The 16550-nt window shown below is 53.2% G+C and overlaps 1 protein-coding gene across 2 annotated transcripts; it reads right to left on the reverse strand.

Moving 5' to 3' along the window:
- Positions 1 to 1554: 1554 nt before the first annotated feature.
- On the reverse strand, positions 1555 to 16465 carry RBFA (ribosome binding factor A). Of its 2 annotated transcripts, none has more exons than XM_049620295.1 (7): positions 16283 to 16465; positions 13515 to 13557; positions 12720 to 12896; positions 12028 to 12140; positions 9402 to 9486; positions 5522 to 5595; positions 1555 to 4457 (listed from the first exon to the last, which is right to left on the reverse strand). In XM_049620295.1, the coding sequence occupies exons 1-7, from the start codon at positions 16441 to 16443 to the stop codon at positions 4121 to 4123; spliced, it is 990 nt and encodes a 329-aa protein (XP_049476252.1). In that variant the 5' UTR covers positions 16444 to 16465; the 3' UTR covers positions 1555 to 4120. The 2 variants fall into 2 exon arrangements, with proteins under 2 accessions (XP_049476252.1, XP_049476253.1); XM_049620296.1 differs by having other exon boundaries at positions 16263 to 16344.
- Positions 16466 to 16550: the final 85 nt, after the last annotated feature.

Below are 16550 nucleotides of genomic sequence, written 5' to 3' on the forward strand. Positions count from 1 at the left end.
GTCGCTGCTGGCGGACTGGGTACCGAGCCCAGAGCGGCAGGCTTCAGAGCCAAGCGGACGGAAAGTCCTTCCCTGCAGCACGAGGCCGGCACCTGTGTTCTCCCTGAATATACAAAAGCTGCACCTTGCCTTCTTCGTTTCTTTTAACCCGAAGCCCTGGTTTTCTGCTGCAATCTGGTCACAGGTGGCTCTTTCTCAGTCTTCCTTTTGGCCGTATGTTCTGCTTTGCCTCAGCTTTTCTCAGGCCCGGGGTGAAAAAGGGCCTCAGGCCACGCCTGCATCTACTGCCCACGTGCTCCTCTGAGCCAGCGCTAACACCTACCCCTGACTCGGAGCAGACCCCGCCGGTCCATTAGTCGATCAACACGTACTATACTCTGGCCTGGGAAACCTCATGCAAGAGGCAGACAAGATGCTGACTCAGCAATCAGTGCAGTGAGGTCGTAGCTGTGGGAATTTAGGGCACCGCAACCAAAATTGGGCGTTCACAGAAGGCTCCCCAAAGGTGGCCCGCTCCCCAAGGTGAGGCAGAAAGGGGGGAAGAGCACGTGCAAACATGACATCACAGGAACGGGGGCAGGTGACGGGTGGTGCCAAGTGAGGCTCTGTTACAAGTGATGCCACCAGGGTCCTGAGAGAAGCAAGCCCAGAGGCTGGTGTGGGTGGGGGCTGGGCTCATGACTGCAGGGGAAAAGGGCTTAAGTGTGAAAGTGGAAGGATGCTTAGCAAGAACCTCTGACTCCCAAGGCAAACCTACAGACGCAAGGCCGACTCTGACTTGGGGGGGGGAGGGGGGGGGTGCGGGTGGTGTCCAGGCTGGGAGTTCAGGGTTGAGGGCACTTTGAATCTGCCTCGTACTTAGTGTCTGCTGTCGGGTCCCGGCCAGGGTGCCCCGCTGCTACGGGATCACCGCGCCACTTCTGGAGGCTGCCTCCCCCTCCCCCTCCCCTCTGGCCCTTCCCACTACGGAAGTCCTAGGTTCCAGGAACTGAACGTTAGACGACAGCTGTGTACATGAGTATACAAGGCAGGGCCGGCCTCCCTCCATGGCCTCCTGCCACCACCTCCCTCCTCCCCCCCCCCCCCTCCCCCCTCCCCCCTTCCTCCACAGCCACACCGGCCACAGACTGGTTAGGACACATGCTGCAACCACCAGACTGCTTTCACTGACGGTACGATGCTGCAGTTGAATAATTAAGATTTTAAATCTTAATCACAAGAATCTACATACGGCCCTATCAAGCTTCACTTGATTAACTTTGGTTCTACATCTCAACCTATCGAAAGGCAATTGTGAGTTCTATTTTGTCACGTGACACATTCTTCCCAGTTCTGCACTTTATGTAATTTCGATAGCCTTTAAGTAAGAACTGAGCAAATCCTGGGACACGGGATTTCAGAAACAGGTCTCCACACCTCAACAGGAGGGCGCGGAACACAAGGGAAGTAAGGGCCGGAGTAGCACAGGCTTTTCTCCCTCCCACGGGGTGATAGGGAGCAAATGGATCATTTATTTCACTCTAGAGCTTACATGTGTCATAGATTTAACTCGGGCGCGTTGAATATGCTTTATTCTAAGCACTTTTCAGTTTCAAAAAAACAATGCACGTATCACAAACTCTTGAACAGAAAAGGTGCCGTAAAAAAGTTGGAGATATCCTCGGGAGCCTGGGTGGCTCAGTCGGTTGAGCATCTGACTTCAGCTCAGGTCATGATCTTGCCATTCGTGGGTTCAAGCGCCACGTCGGGCTCTGTGCTGACGGCTCGGAGCCTGGAGCCTGCTTCCAATTCTGCGTCTCCCTCTCTCTCTGCCCCTCCCCTGCTCATGCTCTGTCTCTGTCTCTCTCAAAGTAAATAAACATTAAAAAATTTTTTTAAAAAAAGTTGGAGATATCCTGAACTTTACTGATAGGACCTAAAAGGCCAAGATGTCAGAGGGAAGACTCGAGGGAGGAAACCCTTCCGAACATGAAGTGAGCGTTCAAAGACTGCAAACGATGGTCTTCCGGGCAGTCTTCCCATGGAAGCCGGTCAAATTTTCTGTCCTGTTCGGTGTTTCATCTGCTTGATATGTGGTTATTTTCAGTTCTGTTCTCAGGCTACTCAGTCCTTTCCAGGGTGGGACTGCTGGCTGCCAGCTGAAGCTCCCCCGTAGACGCCCGGCTTGTACGAGAGGGAGTGGCCTGGGACGAGGCAGAAGAAGGCGCCAGGAAGGCACAGAGCTGCCAGGCCCACCCGCAAACCTCCACATGCACAACCCAGAAGCTCCGTGAACACGCTGTACCTGAAGTTCCAAGTCCTTCTAACAAACGCTAAGGTGAAGTAGGAAGCACTCTCTGCACTCAGAGGTCCTGTGCTTAGTGAGGGTTCTTTCCACCCCAAAGAGAAGATGAACCCTTACAAAGGTGCAGAGTACCAAATGCCAGCAGCTAACAGAGATGCTGTTAAAGTGACCTTTAACTCTGTAAAACCAGTCCACACCACCAGGCAGCCCCTCGGTCTCCGCTCTAGTCTTGGCCCCGTTTCTGGTCTCCAACTGTACTTACAGGGAGAACCTAAGACAATCGGTAGGAGTACGGAGCACAGAATTTCCCGGTCTAAAAACACATCTTTTTCCTGCCATTTGTTGACTTTTGGAAGCACAGGTGGAAAAGAGGAAAGAAAAGAGCAGGCCAGCACCCTGCACCGGCCTCTCCCAGTGCCCGTTACTTGACACACAACACAGACGGGCACGTCCCCGTCCACGGCACACTGAGCTCACAATCCAGGAATCCAGGCTTGTTCCCGCTGCTCCACACGGACGTCTGGACACCTTCGGCAGTGGAGACCAGATCTACGGTCAGCAGAACGGGCTGCCTGGTGCCGCAGGGTCCTGTATCAGTCAGGGTTTTTATACCGTGTATTTGTGATGTTATAACATCTTGGGGGCCTTGCTGGCTGCGGAGACACTGCCCCTCCCAGGGCTAATTCCTAAAGACAGTGAACCATTCCCCTGTAAACTCACATTTTATGTACAGACCCACAGATCCAGAGCACACACTCCCAACCACCTCCTTTATCTCGCTCTTGCACACCAGCCAGTATTTCCTCTGCCACACATCCCCCAGGGCCAGGACTCAACACGCAGAAAGCACTCCTATAGCCCAGAGCCTGCTGAAACTACTCACACTATCCAGCCTCGGCCATTCATTCCTGCAGAAGCCACACCTTGTCCTCTCCCTCAGCCTCCTGACTGACCCTGGAGCTTCCCCGAGTGGCCCTGCACGGCATGTCCCCACCTCCCGGGAATGTGGTGAATGAACTCCCCTTTCCGGACAGCAGGCTCAAGGTGCATCTTCCCACTCCTGGTTAGAGCAAAGCACGTACGTTTTCACAAGCTGACAGTGCGCACGCCAGCAACCGCACTCCCGGGTGAAATGCTCCACACGCGCGGCTACGAGCACCTTTCCAGGGCAGACGGGATCACCCGAGTGCCACCCGGGCAGCTACGTGCCTAGAGCTTCCCAGTGGTCCGCCCGTGTCCCGTGACAGGTCCCTTCAACAGGGGCTGCTGTGCCCACAAAGGCCGCGTTGCCGGTGCCGCCTGCCTGCTGGGCACCGGCCCTGTTACCAGACGCCAGAAGGTGCCCAGGGGACAGCAGTGCTTCCTTCCTGACACTGTTTACAAAAGCAAGTCCCGAGCCTCCTTGCTCCACCTCACTAGCGCCCGTCTCATCATCCAATCCGCGCCGATGCCGTCCTCAGCATCTCGACACCGATGGCACTCGGGAAACGGAGGTGCCCCTCGCCCGGGAGCAGCTGCTCTAGGTCACACGTGGAGCAGGGTTTCTTTCACTTCGTTCCAACAGTGCTGTGACGCCCCTGCCCACACTCCCTGCATGGCAGCTGTCCTGCCCGGGGGAAAACTAGACGTGGGGCCATTCCAAGTCCACCAGGAGGACAGCGCTTAGGGAATGAGCAGGATCACACACAAGGCGACGCTCTGCCTTGCTTGCTGGGAGCGTGCGAGGGGTGAAAAGCGGGACAAAGAGGCCTGACTGTCCCCACAGGCCCCCTTCCTTCTCAGGCTAAGTCACAAGGCTGCCCGGGCGGTGGGACCGTGGTTCCGCCCAGCAGAGCCTCACACCCCACCCCCTCTCCGCCCCTCAGTCACCTCCGCCCTTCCTGCCGCCCCTCGAGAGCCATCCAGGTCAGGGTCCGGGTAGCCACTCGCTGCCCTCGACAGGTGGTTCTCGCGGGAGAGGTCGCCATCTGCGCAGGGTGTGGCTGCCACGTTTCCCTCTCGTGTGTGAGTCAGTGGAGACTCCGCGGGGCTCTCGCTCCTGCATCCTCGCTCTTTCCTCCTCTTATATTCCATGATCTGTCTGTTGAGCGCCTCGTGATCAATCCCACACAGACTTGAGCAGGCGGCAGGGCCCTGGGTGCTGCGTGAAGGGGCGTCCAGGGCCCCACAGCCCCTGGAGGGGAGAAGAGACGTCAGGTGAAGCGTGGGTGAAGCCGGGCGGTGTGGGGGCTCCTGGCCACCTCCTGGTGGACCCACTGACGTCCGAGGGAGGCTGGGGGATACGGCACGAGGAAGGGGCTCCGCTCCCGTGTATGGTGCAGCCCAGGACAGCTTGGACACAGCCCTCCCGTCAGATGCCCTCTCAGTTGCTTTTCCCCAAATACAGCCAGCGTGCTAGGCCCGTCAGGCAGAATTATGGGTATGGTCCTTTACATGTGCCACTCAGGGTACTTGTCAAAACCCAAACATGGCCGTGTCCTGCCTCTGACCCCCCTCCTGCTCGGCTCCGGGAGGCTCAACTCCCTGCTGGTCCGGGATGCGGGCACTCACTGCTGCCTGGGGCCCTCGGGGCGCAGCGTCCCCTCCCCTGGGAAGCAGGTCGCTGGGGGCCCCACCCAAGTCCCGACAGTGCTGCCCCTGACGCTGACGCGCCCGCTCTGAGAACACAGGCTCAGGACCTGCTGAAGCTCTTCCGGAACCCGGAACGGGGCCCCTCCACATACAGCTCACGTCTCTTTCTCAGCTGCAGCACCGCCCCCACCTCCTGACCCCTCCCCAACGGAAGGGGTGTCCTACATGCCCTTCTTGACACACAATCATCTGTGGATTCACTGCTCCCTGTGGGTCTCCGCCAGCAAAACGCAAGCTCCAAAGACCCCAATGTCTGTTCTATTCACATACGTATTGTACATGCTAGAACAGAGCCACAGGACATGCTCAGTAAAAATGTGCCGAGTGGAAAAACAGGGCGAGGGAGAGACACCTGTCCCCTCTCCAGGAGTCACCATAGCGATGGCAGATGCCACGGGCTCCAGCACTGTCGGATAGACCACCGAGGCACTCCGAGCAGCCTTGCTGAGTACTCAGAACCACTGCAGACTGCCCCCGGGACCCGCCACAGGTCACTGCCAGGCTGCCGGGGCAGTGCACGGCCAGGGGTGCAGAACTGGGCAGCTGCCGTGGGAATCGCACCCCAGGGCGTTTGCCCAGGACAATCAAAACCATGTCCACGTGTACCTGGCATCACTTTGCACACGGTCTTCTCTTTCCTCTGGGGGCCCAAAATCAGCATTTGCCAGTAACCAATCAACCTGGAAAGGGGCATAGAGAGCAATTCAGTAAGCCACACCTCTGTGCCACCTGCACCACGGCCCAGCTCAGACACAGGCCTTCCAACTGTCCTCCGTGCCCCTCCGGTGACATCCCCCGGGATGAGGCCATTCACCAGTCTGTGCTTTCAAACACCTGTTACTTAGCAATCACATTTTCTCTAATAACGAACCGAGGCTTTCCTAAAACTACACTTAAAACTTGTAAACTTCAGTCAAATTTATGAAGAAACCAGTTAACTATCAGCTCAATTAAGTAACGTTTCCTGATTCCGAATGAAGTTGTATAAAACACTTAAACTGAACTTTGCCACAGAACTTGTGTGTTTGGGAAAAGAAAGCCTCCTGGCATAGCAACAAAGCCACAGTCAGGGGCGCAGCATGCGAATCCAGCTCCAAGGTGTCTGAGGGGCCCAATCTGGAAACAAGAGCTCCCCTCGGTGGGGGCACGCACACCACTGCTGAGCCCAGGGCGCTACACAGGCCCCTGCTCCCTGGATACCGGGGGTGGCTCCCACCTCTACCTGCGTGCCCAGGACACACACCTGGACCCTACCTGGCCACAGTGCCGGCCCGGGACGGCCCAGATCCGGGACCAGGGCCCGGCGTTCTGCAGCAGCAGACCGCATCATCACAAACCAACGGCAGAACCGAGGGAAAAGTCTGTCCACAGAAAATGCCAGAAACAGCACTAACGATGCCACAACACGAGGACCAAGCGTGGGTCTCCCAAGCTGGCTGGGAGAACGTGTGCTCGCACCCGACAAGGACAGGACGCGTGGCCATCCTGTGAAGGTCCACCCTGAGCGCACCTCACACGACTGGGCAAAAGACCTGGTGAGACCTGACAAAACAAGGAAAGGCCACCAGGCACAGGGGAAGGTGCTCGACTAGTCATCGAGAAGACACACGTGAGCCACGCCACGGCGCCCCGCTCACCTGCAACCGGCGGCTTCCTCACAATTACAGACACTTGCCACTCCTACGTGCTGCCCTAAGAGACACAGAAACGTCCATCCACACAAAAACGTGGACACACACGTTCACAACAGCTTCACTCACAGCAACCGAGAATTAGAAAGACAGACAAACGTCCGTGAGAAGGTGAACAAATGAAACGTAGCGTACTCGTACAATGACCCCACTTACCAAGAAAAAAGGAATCACTCACACCGAAACAACGTGAATCTCGAAGACAGTGCTGAGCAAAAGCAGCCAGGTGCCAAGACAACGTCCTAGGTGTGAAATTGCAGAAATCTAACGAGGAAAACTTGGGGCACCCGGTAGGCTGGGTCGGAAGAGCATCCGACTCCTGACCTCAGGGTCACGAGTTCAAGTCCCACGTTGGGTGTAGAGATACAGAACTTAAAAAAAGAAAAGATGGGTGGTGGGAAGGGTGAGGACGGGGCGGGCCTCTGGGTAAATCCTGCCGCAGCAAAGCTTTCGTTAAAAGTCTTAACAAAGAACCAGTGCAGACACCACCAAACCCTAACACGTCAACACAGGCTGCAGGGCTGAGTCCCAGCCGAACTCCGCACGCACAGAACCTCGGGCGAGGACCGAAGCGGCTCAGTGCCCACCCCAAGGAGAAGCCCAGGCTCTAGCATGAGGCCCGTGGGGCGAGGCGAGCACGGCCCACCCACGCCTGCTCTCAGAAGCGGGGAGACCAGCAAATGTGTAATAAATCCCAACGCTGGGAACACAGTTTATGTATTTTCTTTAAAAATCTACTTTTCGTCCTTTCTAATTATGACAAGATCGACATCGTACAAACCCTTTGACTGAAATGTAATACACGGGAAAAGCGCAAGGACATCAAGGCATACGGCTCGATGACACGTCACAAAGGGACTGTGCCTGTGGACATCCCCCTGACGTTTAAGGAGACGAACCCCAGGAAACTTCGAGCCCCTCCTGCCCACTCCCTGCCCAAAGACAGGCACTAGTTTGACTTCCGTCACCACAGACCGGTCGCACGTGTCCCTGCACGTCCCACAGACAGAATCACAGGGACCACGGCCTCGCCTGGGGCTCCGCGTTCACCCCTCCACGGCCGAACCAGAGCTAGGCACCTACAAGAAAGACCAACGCCAGCACCCGCACACCTCTGGCGGACACGCGTTTCCGTGGGTCCCCCCGCGGGAGCTCTGGGTCACAGGATGTGCGCGCACGGCTTCCACGGGACCACAGGGTGGCGGGGCCGCAGCCCCGCGATTCCTCCACGCGCGGTGTGGTCACCGTTTAGTGTCATCCGCTGCGGGGGAAGGGCACGCGCCGCACCTCCCTGTGGTTTCCGTTCCCGCTTTCTTCCCGACACCAGGGACGTCGGGGCCTACCGGCAGTGACGGCAGCGAAGCCAAGTGCCCCTCGGGGCTCGGCCTGGACGGAGCTGGTGCCGCTCTGCTTCCTGACACCGCGAAGTACGCGCTGCGACCACCGCCGGCCGCTACCACTTCCCACCGCCCGCAACGCCTCCACGCGTGCAGCCCACACGACACACACGTGCGCCGAGGGTACGAGACTCCAAGTTTCACCCACAAACCCCAACTTCAAATCTGCGTGTCTATCCAGATTACTTTGCCACTGGCTGACTTCAACTCTCTCACAAATGGACACAAGGGTCCCAAAACCACCGCACTGACTCCCGCGAGAGCCAGCCAACAATGACCGTGATGACCGTGCACTCGGCTAGCCACCTGCCCCCATCAGAGACCCCTCGGTCGGGCCCCTGCTTGCTTCTGACTACAGTGACAGCGAGCCAGGCAGAAGCCTAACTCTGCCCCCGGCACAGGAAGGGCACAGAGGACAGACGCGGGGCCTCCACCGCGAATACCCAGCAGCAGCATCTCTGGAGAAAGAACCGCTCCAGGATGCTTTGAGCACTGTCCGCGCCTCCCTCCTTCCAATCACTTTTTCTAGAAAGGAGCCCACGGAGCCAGGCAGGACCTCGCTGGCGAGAGAGGGACAAGCCTGGGATGGTGAGAGCAGAGGTACTTCCTTCCACCAACTCAACCGGACACGCACGCGTGAGCTCCCTGCTGCACTCTCCCCGGCACACGCCTAACCTATGCTCTCCTGGGTTCTCTAAAGCTGGCACTGGTCACTTCACTCCTCCGTCTCCTTTTGTCGCTAGGAAAAGCCCCTACCTGTCAAGGTTATTGTTTGTATAAGGTTTTCAGTGTTGCTTGTATAATGAATAACAAAGATAAAAATGTCCGATTAGACTTGTTTTCCTCTGTGGCTCTAAAAACTACCTAGTCCTGCAGTGAATAACAGCTACCTAATCATAATCATAAGTGCTACTTACTGGGGGTTTTGTAAACTTTTTAAAAGTGTGACGTATCTTAATGACCACCAGGTAACACCACACAGATACAAATATATACACACATATATTTACACACAGGTTTTAGACCTCATAATTAACAGTATTTAAAGTAAGGGAAATTATACAAAACAGTTGCAGAAGTAACCTCTGGTGTGAAGTAACTATAGACGGTCAGATCCAGGGAGGGAGGCGGCTTTGCCTACATCAACTTTGTAAGACAAGAAACAGAGACTTGGTGTCCTGGTGAGAGATACAGTGGTAAGCAGTTAAAATTTAAAGCCTGAAGAGTGGTTCCTTCTGGGGAGTCTGGCCGGGACAGAGGCATGGGAGCCTCACTTTTCATTTGTACCCGCCAAGGGTTGCTTCCTTTAACTGTATACATCATCATCTGAATCTCTCAAAATTAAATATAAAATCTTACTCATATAAAAGCTCATTATGGAAGGTCCCTTAGCCTTACCTCGGCTAGAGCCGCGTTTCCTTTGTCCTGAAGAAACACTATCGGCGGCACGTTCCTCAGGGTCTGCTGGGACATCAAAATGTGCCTGGAGAGAGACAAGGCACACCGTGTGTTGCAGGTGACGCTTAGCGGACAGAAAAATATACAGTAACCTCACGGAGAGGTAAGACAGAAGATCTGCTTATCACGTCACTCAAAACACCAACACGTCAGCCCAGGAAAGTCTTCCGCAGGCAACCGCCACATCACAAAAGGGATACAAAACACATCATCACAACTATTTTTAGCTGCCTAAATGCAACTCTTGAGATCCTAACGAATAACCTGATCTTCGCTTAGACGCCTCCCGGGCAGCACCGTGGCAGTGGGCTGCGTGGTCTGGGCACCGACAACCCGCCTCGGCTTCGTTCCAGTGGACATCCACTGGCACCAAGGCCACACAAGTGCACCGAGGTCCTCAGCCATTCTCAGGCACATGTCATTCTCTGCATCGGTCACTGATACAAGCAGACTAAGGTGAACTGGCTGCAACCAGTCCGCAGCGAAAACACTGGTGAGCACAGCCTCTCTGCACACAGTGACAGCAGGTCCTGGCCCGTGATTACAGGAGAGCCTCTACACCAAACCTCAGGTGAGCAGAAGAGCTGGGGAAAGGGACGGTCTGTTCGGTTGGATTTTCTGATTACCCAAAAACTCATCAGAAAGCAATGCTGTTAGTACAACACTTGTCAGAAATCTTTTTCTTGTTTCTGTTAACAAGAGAAAAATGAAATTAACTGAGCACTCCTTGATACACAATTAATCCTCTCCTCTAAAGAGACTCGTAGGGCCTCCTGGGAATGATGTCAGCTGAGCTGAAGCAGATGGTATGTGCAAACCCTAGTTCCACATAGGATTCCATCCCCCTCTCCTGAAAGTGAAGTGTGAGGTACAAGGGAGAGGCGAGAGGAACAGAGAGAGGAAGGAAGCGGGAAGGAGGGAATCCAGTTCTGAGTGCTGCTTGGTTAGGTTTCTGCATTTCTTAAGACTGGGGAGAAAACACAGTAACTCCTTTCCTAGCACCCACCTCGGTAGTTCTCAACTTTTTAGTCTCAAGACCTCTTTATACTCTTAAAACTTACTGAGGACACCCAAGAGCTTTCGTTGATGAGTGTTGTATCTGTCTGTATCTACCACACTATAAGTAAAAGTGAGAATCTGAAAAACAGACATTCATTCATTCAAGATAACAAACCTATTAAATGTTTACGTGGGATTTTTAATGAAAAATAACTAAACCATTGAAGATAATTATTCCCAAAAAAATGATTGAGAAACGTGGCCTTGTTTACATAGTCACAAATCTCTCTAATGCCCAGCTTACTGGGAGACGTTCTCCCCACTGCACCCAAGCTGCTCTGTTATTCTGGCTGGACTAGAAGAAGATCCGGCCTCACACTGCCCTGTAACTGGAAAAGGAGCAAATGAACACCACTCCAGAAAAGAATGGATCTTCTCCAACACTCCACAAAAACTCAACAAAGGATACTGTTAAAGTTAGTTGCAGCGTGGAATCTGAAACCAGATCAATGAGTGTCACTGTCATATTAAAATCCACTGGTGTATCTTGACCTCGAATGGCTCTTTCCCTATGCTTGAGTTTGTAACTTCAGGCGTTAGTCATTTGGAAAACACTGGCTCACCAAATTACCCAGATTTGCAGAATGTTGACACACTGACCAGTATGACACTGCATTTGTCAACATGACCAACGTTCTCATCGAGAGTCTTTAAGTATCAGAAAGCTACCAAAATCACGGTGGTGGATACAGGTTTTCTAATATCAATTTTCACTTGAAAGCTTGAATTTTATCACTGGCAACAAGTATAGTCAGTTGTCTTCCCTGAAGGGACAGGTTCACTTTGCTCATTTTAGAGAAAATGTGTCAAATACCCAAATCTGAAAAAACCACAGCTCGTGGTTCACTTGTCATTTCCAGTGAACAGTGTCTATTTCAGCTCACGATCAACTGTGTGTTTCCCAGACAACCACACCAGCACAGGTTATTTTAGGCTTCCTTCCCACCACACAGAACATTACAACGACAGGTACCCAAGAGTTAGGATTTAATAAAATTAGTAACTTTTGCTTATTCATCATGGATAGTCTTTTTTTTTTTTTTAATGTTTATCTATTTTTGAGACAGAGAGAGACAGAGCATGAACAGGGGAGGGGCAGAGAGAGAGGGAGACACAGAATCCGAAGCAGGCTCCAGGCTGTCAGCACAGAGCCCAACGCTCACAGACCGTGAGATCATGACCTGAGCCGAAGTCGGAGGCTCAACCGAATGAGCCACCCAGGCGCCCCATCACAGATATCCTTAAACCCAAGTGGCATTGTGTTTTACTGGAGCACATGGCATGAAGCTACAATGACCACAAGGACACCTGGGTGTCAGCAGTCCCCAGAAGTCTGGGGCCACACTGTGAGAACCGCTGTCCAAGATGACGTCTCACGTGCAGATGTAAACTACATCTTGAAATTTAAGAAAATGCGTCCAAAATTTTCCTTCAAAGCAAAAAAACCTAATGCAACAAGAGGGAAACACAAGGTGCGTGCGGAAGCAGACACAAAGAGTGCGGTCACCTCATGTGCGCGGCGCTCCTCCGCAGGACGGCCTCTGTGTGCGCGTTCTGTTCGGCCGAGACGGTCGTCCTCCAGTACACACGGCAGGCCGAGAAGTCTGAAGTCAGAGACACCTGAGCGCCACCCACCCCAGCCTCAAGTCACTGTCCGCCTCCGTGGGCTTCCGCGGACCACAGGCCGCGGCTGAAGACCAGCTCATCGGCAATCTTCAGCTCCAGGCACCCACCACCCAGAAGCAGGCGCTCCCGCGGGCACCGCGACAGGCCATCATCTCCAGCCACACACTCACAAGGGGTGAAGCTGGGCCCGGAATCCAAACCCTCATCGTCCCTGACCCCAAGCCCACAGCGCACATCAGAACCGCCGGAACTACCACTTATTTTCCCATTTCCCTCCAGCTCAGCTCGCTCTAGGCACAGGGAGACTGCAGGGAGGCACCTGCTGTCTTCTCACCAAGACAAACGCACACGCATCCACCCATCATGCTTCCTGGGCATCTGACAACGCCCTCAGTGCTTGCACACCACACACACATGTGCACACGTACCCTCCGTCTTCACAACTCGAATGGTCCCACTTAGCATCACTACTGAACTTCAAAGGCCCTGAGTCTAGCATGGCGCCTTCTTTCTAACCACTAGACGCAGGCCTGCGGGCCTCACCCCGATTCCTCCCACCCGGGCCCAGTCTACCTTGGAGAGCTGCACATTCAGGTCACAGATCTCCTGGCTCACTTCAGGGGTGCACAGCAGATCAGTCAGCGCTTTGTAGAGGAGGCCGTTCAGGGCTCTCAGGCGCACCTGGTCGTCCTTCCTGGTTTTCTTTGAGGTGGTCTTCGTTAGGAATCCCAACTGGGACGGCTTGTACATCTCCACCAAGAAGGACAGACAGAAAGGCCAACGTTACAACTGTACGTTAAACTTGTCCTAATCTACAAAAAGGGAGCTGGGAAGGACTTAGCACCTTGAAAAACAAAAACCAACATCACCCTCAACCATCTCAGCTTGATTCATTAAGATACAATTTACAGACCTGGATCCTTCCTAGATTTTACCTAGCGCCCCTCCAAAATTAAAAGTACTGTCAGTATATATTTTTTGCTCCCCAAAATCTCATTGAAACATAATCCACATACCATAAAATTCTCCCTCTCTAAAGATACACAATTCAGTGGTTTTTAACACACAATGTAATTTTTCTTAGAAGAACCATTTATTATATAAACTTTTACAGCACATCTACACGTGTCATGCACACAAAAAACCACTGTTAGTATTTGATAACAGAGACAACATTCCAGAAAACTTTAGTATGACTTTTTTTTTTTTTTTTTTAAGTCAAAATTCACTCTACCAGTGTATCTAGTCCCAGCCTGCAGACCTTGTGCATTCAAACTTGGAAATGGAAGGACGGCCAGGCTGGAGTTTTGCCGACTTCTGGAACCTCACGCCCACCAGAGTCTACAGCAGCTGCTACTCTGGACTTACCAAGTGAGAGCCCAAGGAAGGACCTTCATACCAAAACTTCTTTCTGTGGGGAGAAAGTAAGAACTATAACACTGAAGGCAAATGAAAGAAAAAAATATTATACACACCAACTCAATACTATAATACAAAAATTCTTTTTATATTTTTTTAATGTTTATATATTTTTGAGAGAGAGAAAGAGACAGAGCACGAGCGGAGGAGGGGCAGAGAAAGAGGGAGACACAGAATCAGAAGCAGCTCCAGGCTCTGAGCTGTCAGCACAGCGCCCGACGTGGGGCTCAAACCCACGAACCGTGAGATCACGACCTGAGCTGAAGTCAGATGCTTAATCGACCGAGCCACCCAGGCGCCCCAATACCAAAATTCTTTTTAAGGGGCTAAACTTGGGCACAGAAATTATGTCACTGGGATGCTAAGGAATTTAGAATCTAATCAACAAGGGTTGTAGGGGAGACAAGACAGTTTTCATTCAACCTTCTGATGTTTACTTAAGGTCTACTTCCAATCCCGAAGGTGCAGAAAGAGAATCTTAAAGGAACGCCTACCAAGCTGCACCAAGCCCCGTACCACACCTGAGAAAGCAGTTTCCCAGGGCCACGCGGCCATGCACGTGCTGGGGTTGGATGAGTAGCAGGGTGGTGGCGGGGAGGCCGGCCACCTGCTGCAGGGGGAGGTTACAGATAAGCGAGGAAAGGGCGCCGGATGAGCCATGTGGACATCAGTATGGGGCTCGTCTCTCTGTGTACCAACACGGTGGTCACGTATAGAAACGTTTACAGGCAAGCGTATATACAGAGTTAAAGTTAACGTACGTTCTCCTTTGTCAGCTGAAAAGGCCTAACGGACAGGCCAGCTCTCAAACCATCGTTTCTGATGGCGTTCTGCAATAACAGCAACCAGAGCCCCTTGGAGCAACGGCCGATTCTTGGGCCCAGAAAGGATGTGCCAGGAAAAAAGTGCACAAAAGAAAACTATTTTTTTTAAACCCACCACAAAACCCACAATGATGAGTGTGTCTAAATGAAAGAGCTAAAACAATCTGAGCAAAATAAAGTAGTATTAGTTAACACCTGTTAAGTCCACACTGACATAAATTAGTAAATGCAGGACAAGAAACGCATTTCTCACAGAATTCCAAACAATTCAAGAGCATGACTCCCCCTCCTGACGTGTGGGGTTGCACACGGTGAGGTCCCCCTAAAGAAAATAATATGGGGGGGACACCTGGGTGACTCGGTTGAATGTCTGACTTCAGCTCAGGTCATGATCTCACGGTTTGTGAGTTCGAGCCCCACGTTGGGTTCTGCTCTCAGCCTGGAGCCTGCTTTGGATCCTCTGCCTGGCCCCCTCAGAAATGAACAAACACTGAAAAAAACAATAATATGGAATGGGGAGTAGGTAACTTATAAACTTGACAGATGTGACCTCAAACCGTAATCAAGGCCAATGCCAACAGAGACAAGCCATATTGATGGCATGTACCTAGACATGATGGAAACAGCACTTTCCTTCTACGGTCTTCAGCCCAAGAACCCACAATGCCAACATAATCGTTAGAAGAAAAAAAATCACACAAATCCAAAGAGAGGAGCAGAAAATATCTGGAAATATCTAGAAAATATCTAACCGTAACTCCTTGAACCCATCAAGGTCACCAAACAGACAGTCAAGAGCAGTGGCTAAATGTAATGGGGTCCTTGGATAGGGTCCTGGGACAGAAAAAGGGTGTTTTTACTAAGGAAACTGAAGGGCACCCAGGTGGCTCAGTCGGTTCAGCACCCAACTTTGGCTCAGGTCACGATCTCGCGATTCGTGGGTTCTCGCGGTTCGTGGGTTCGAGCCCCGCGTCGGGCTCTGCGCTGACGGGTCGGAGCCTGGATCCTGCTTCCGATTCTGTGTCTCCCCCTCTCTCTGACCCTCCCCCGCTCATGCTCTCTCTCTCTCTCTCTCTCAAACATAAATAAACATTACAAAATTTTAAAAAAAAGGAAACTGGAACAAGGCATATGCTTCAGTTAATAATCACGTATCAGTACTGGCTCCTTAAGGTGACAAATGTGCCCCGCTAACATGTTAACGTAAGAGACGTGGGGTGTGGTTACGCGGGAACTAACTGTACTCTGCCAAGTTTTCTGCAAATGTTTTTAAAATTAAGCTATTAAAATAAAACAAGCACACAACCCTATCTACCATAGTCAGAACTGAAAGTGTGCGACGAAAACCAACACACTGTATTCTACTTCTGTCACGGTAAGAAAACTATCCTCAAATTAGGCCAACAAAGGAAGCAGTAACATGGGAAGAAAACGCGCGCGCTTTCTTCCTTCCCTCTGATGAATCTACAAGAACCACCAGAAATGTCGCACCACTTTGCTTCGTACGTTCCTGACGCACCGTCAGGTTATGACCTCCACTACGGAAGCGGGCTGAGTGGGGACACGAGCAAATGCTAACCAGTGAGTGCGACTGCCTGCGAAGTTTTCCGTAAGCATCAGTCTAACGGGCAGACCGCAGCGAGGGCCCCAGGGCAAGGCCTGTGCGTGAAGCCCCGCCCCGTGGACCCATCTCCGTGGGCACCGCCCCCGCCCCACTGACCCGTCCCCGTGGGCACCGACTCCGCCCCGTCGGCCCCCCCCCCGTCCCCTACCCACCCCAGGGACTCCCCCCCGTAGACACTGCCCCCTGCCCCCTGACTCGAGAGCGTCGCCTCGGCTGCATGGGCACCGCCCCCACCCCGGAGCCCCTCACCCAGACTCGGTGCGCATTACTTGGTTTTCGAAGCAAACTTCTTGAGTAGGTTCTTGCCACATGGGACTGGCGAGCTGTGCACGCCTCGGGCACCGCCCGGAAGGAGAACCACTTGCCGTCCGCCGAGCGGCACCCGAAACCTCTCGCGAAGCCCCCACACTCGAAGGGCCGAAGCCCACATGGCTGCCGGGAGAGCGCCGGGGCGGGGCGACGTGGGGCGGGGCGACGTGGGGCGGGGCGACGTGGGGCGGGGCGACGTGGGGCGGGGCGACGTGGGGCGGGGCGACG

Source organism: Panthera uncia (assembly GCF_023721935.1).
Source record: "Panthera uncia isolate 11264 chromosome D3 unlocalized genomic scaffold, Puncia_PCG_1.0 HiC_scaffold_8, whole genome shotgun sequence".
In the NCBI taxonomy this organism is placed as follows: Eukaryota; Metazoa; Chordata; class Mammalia; order Carnivora; family Felidae; genus Panthera; species Panthera uncia.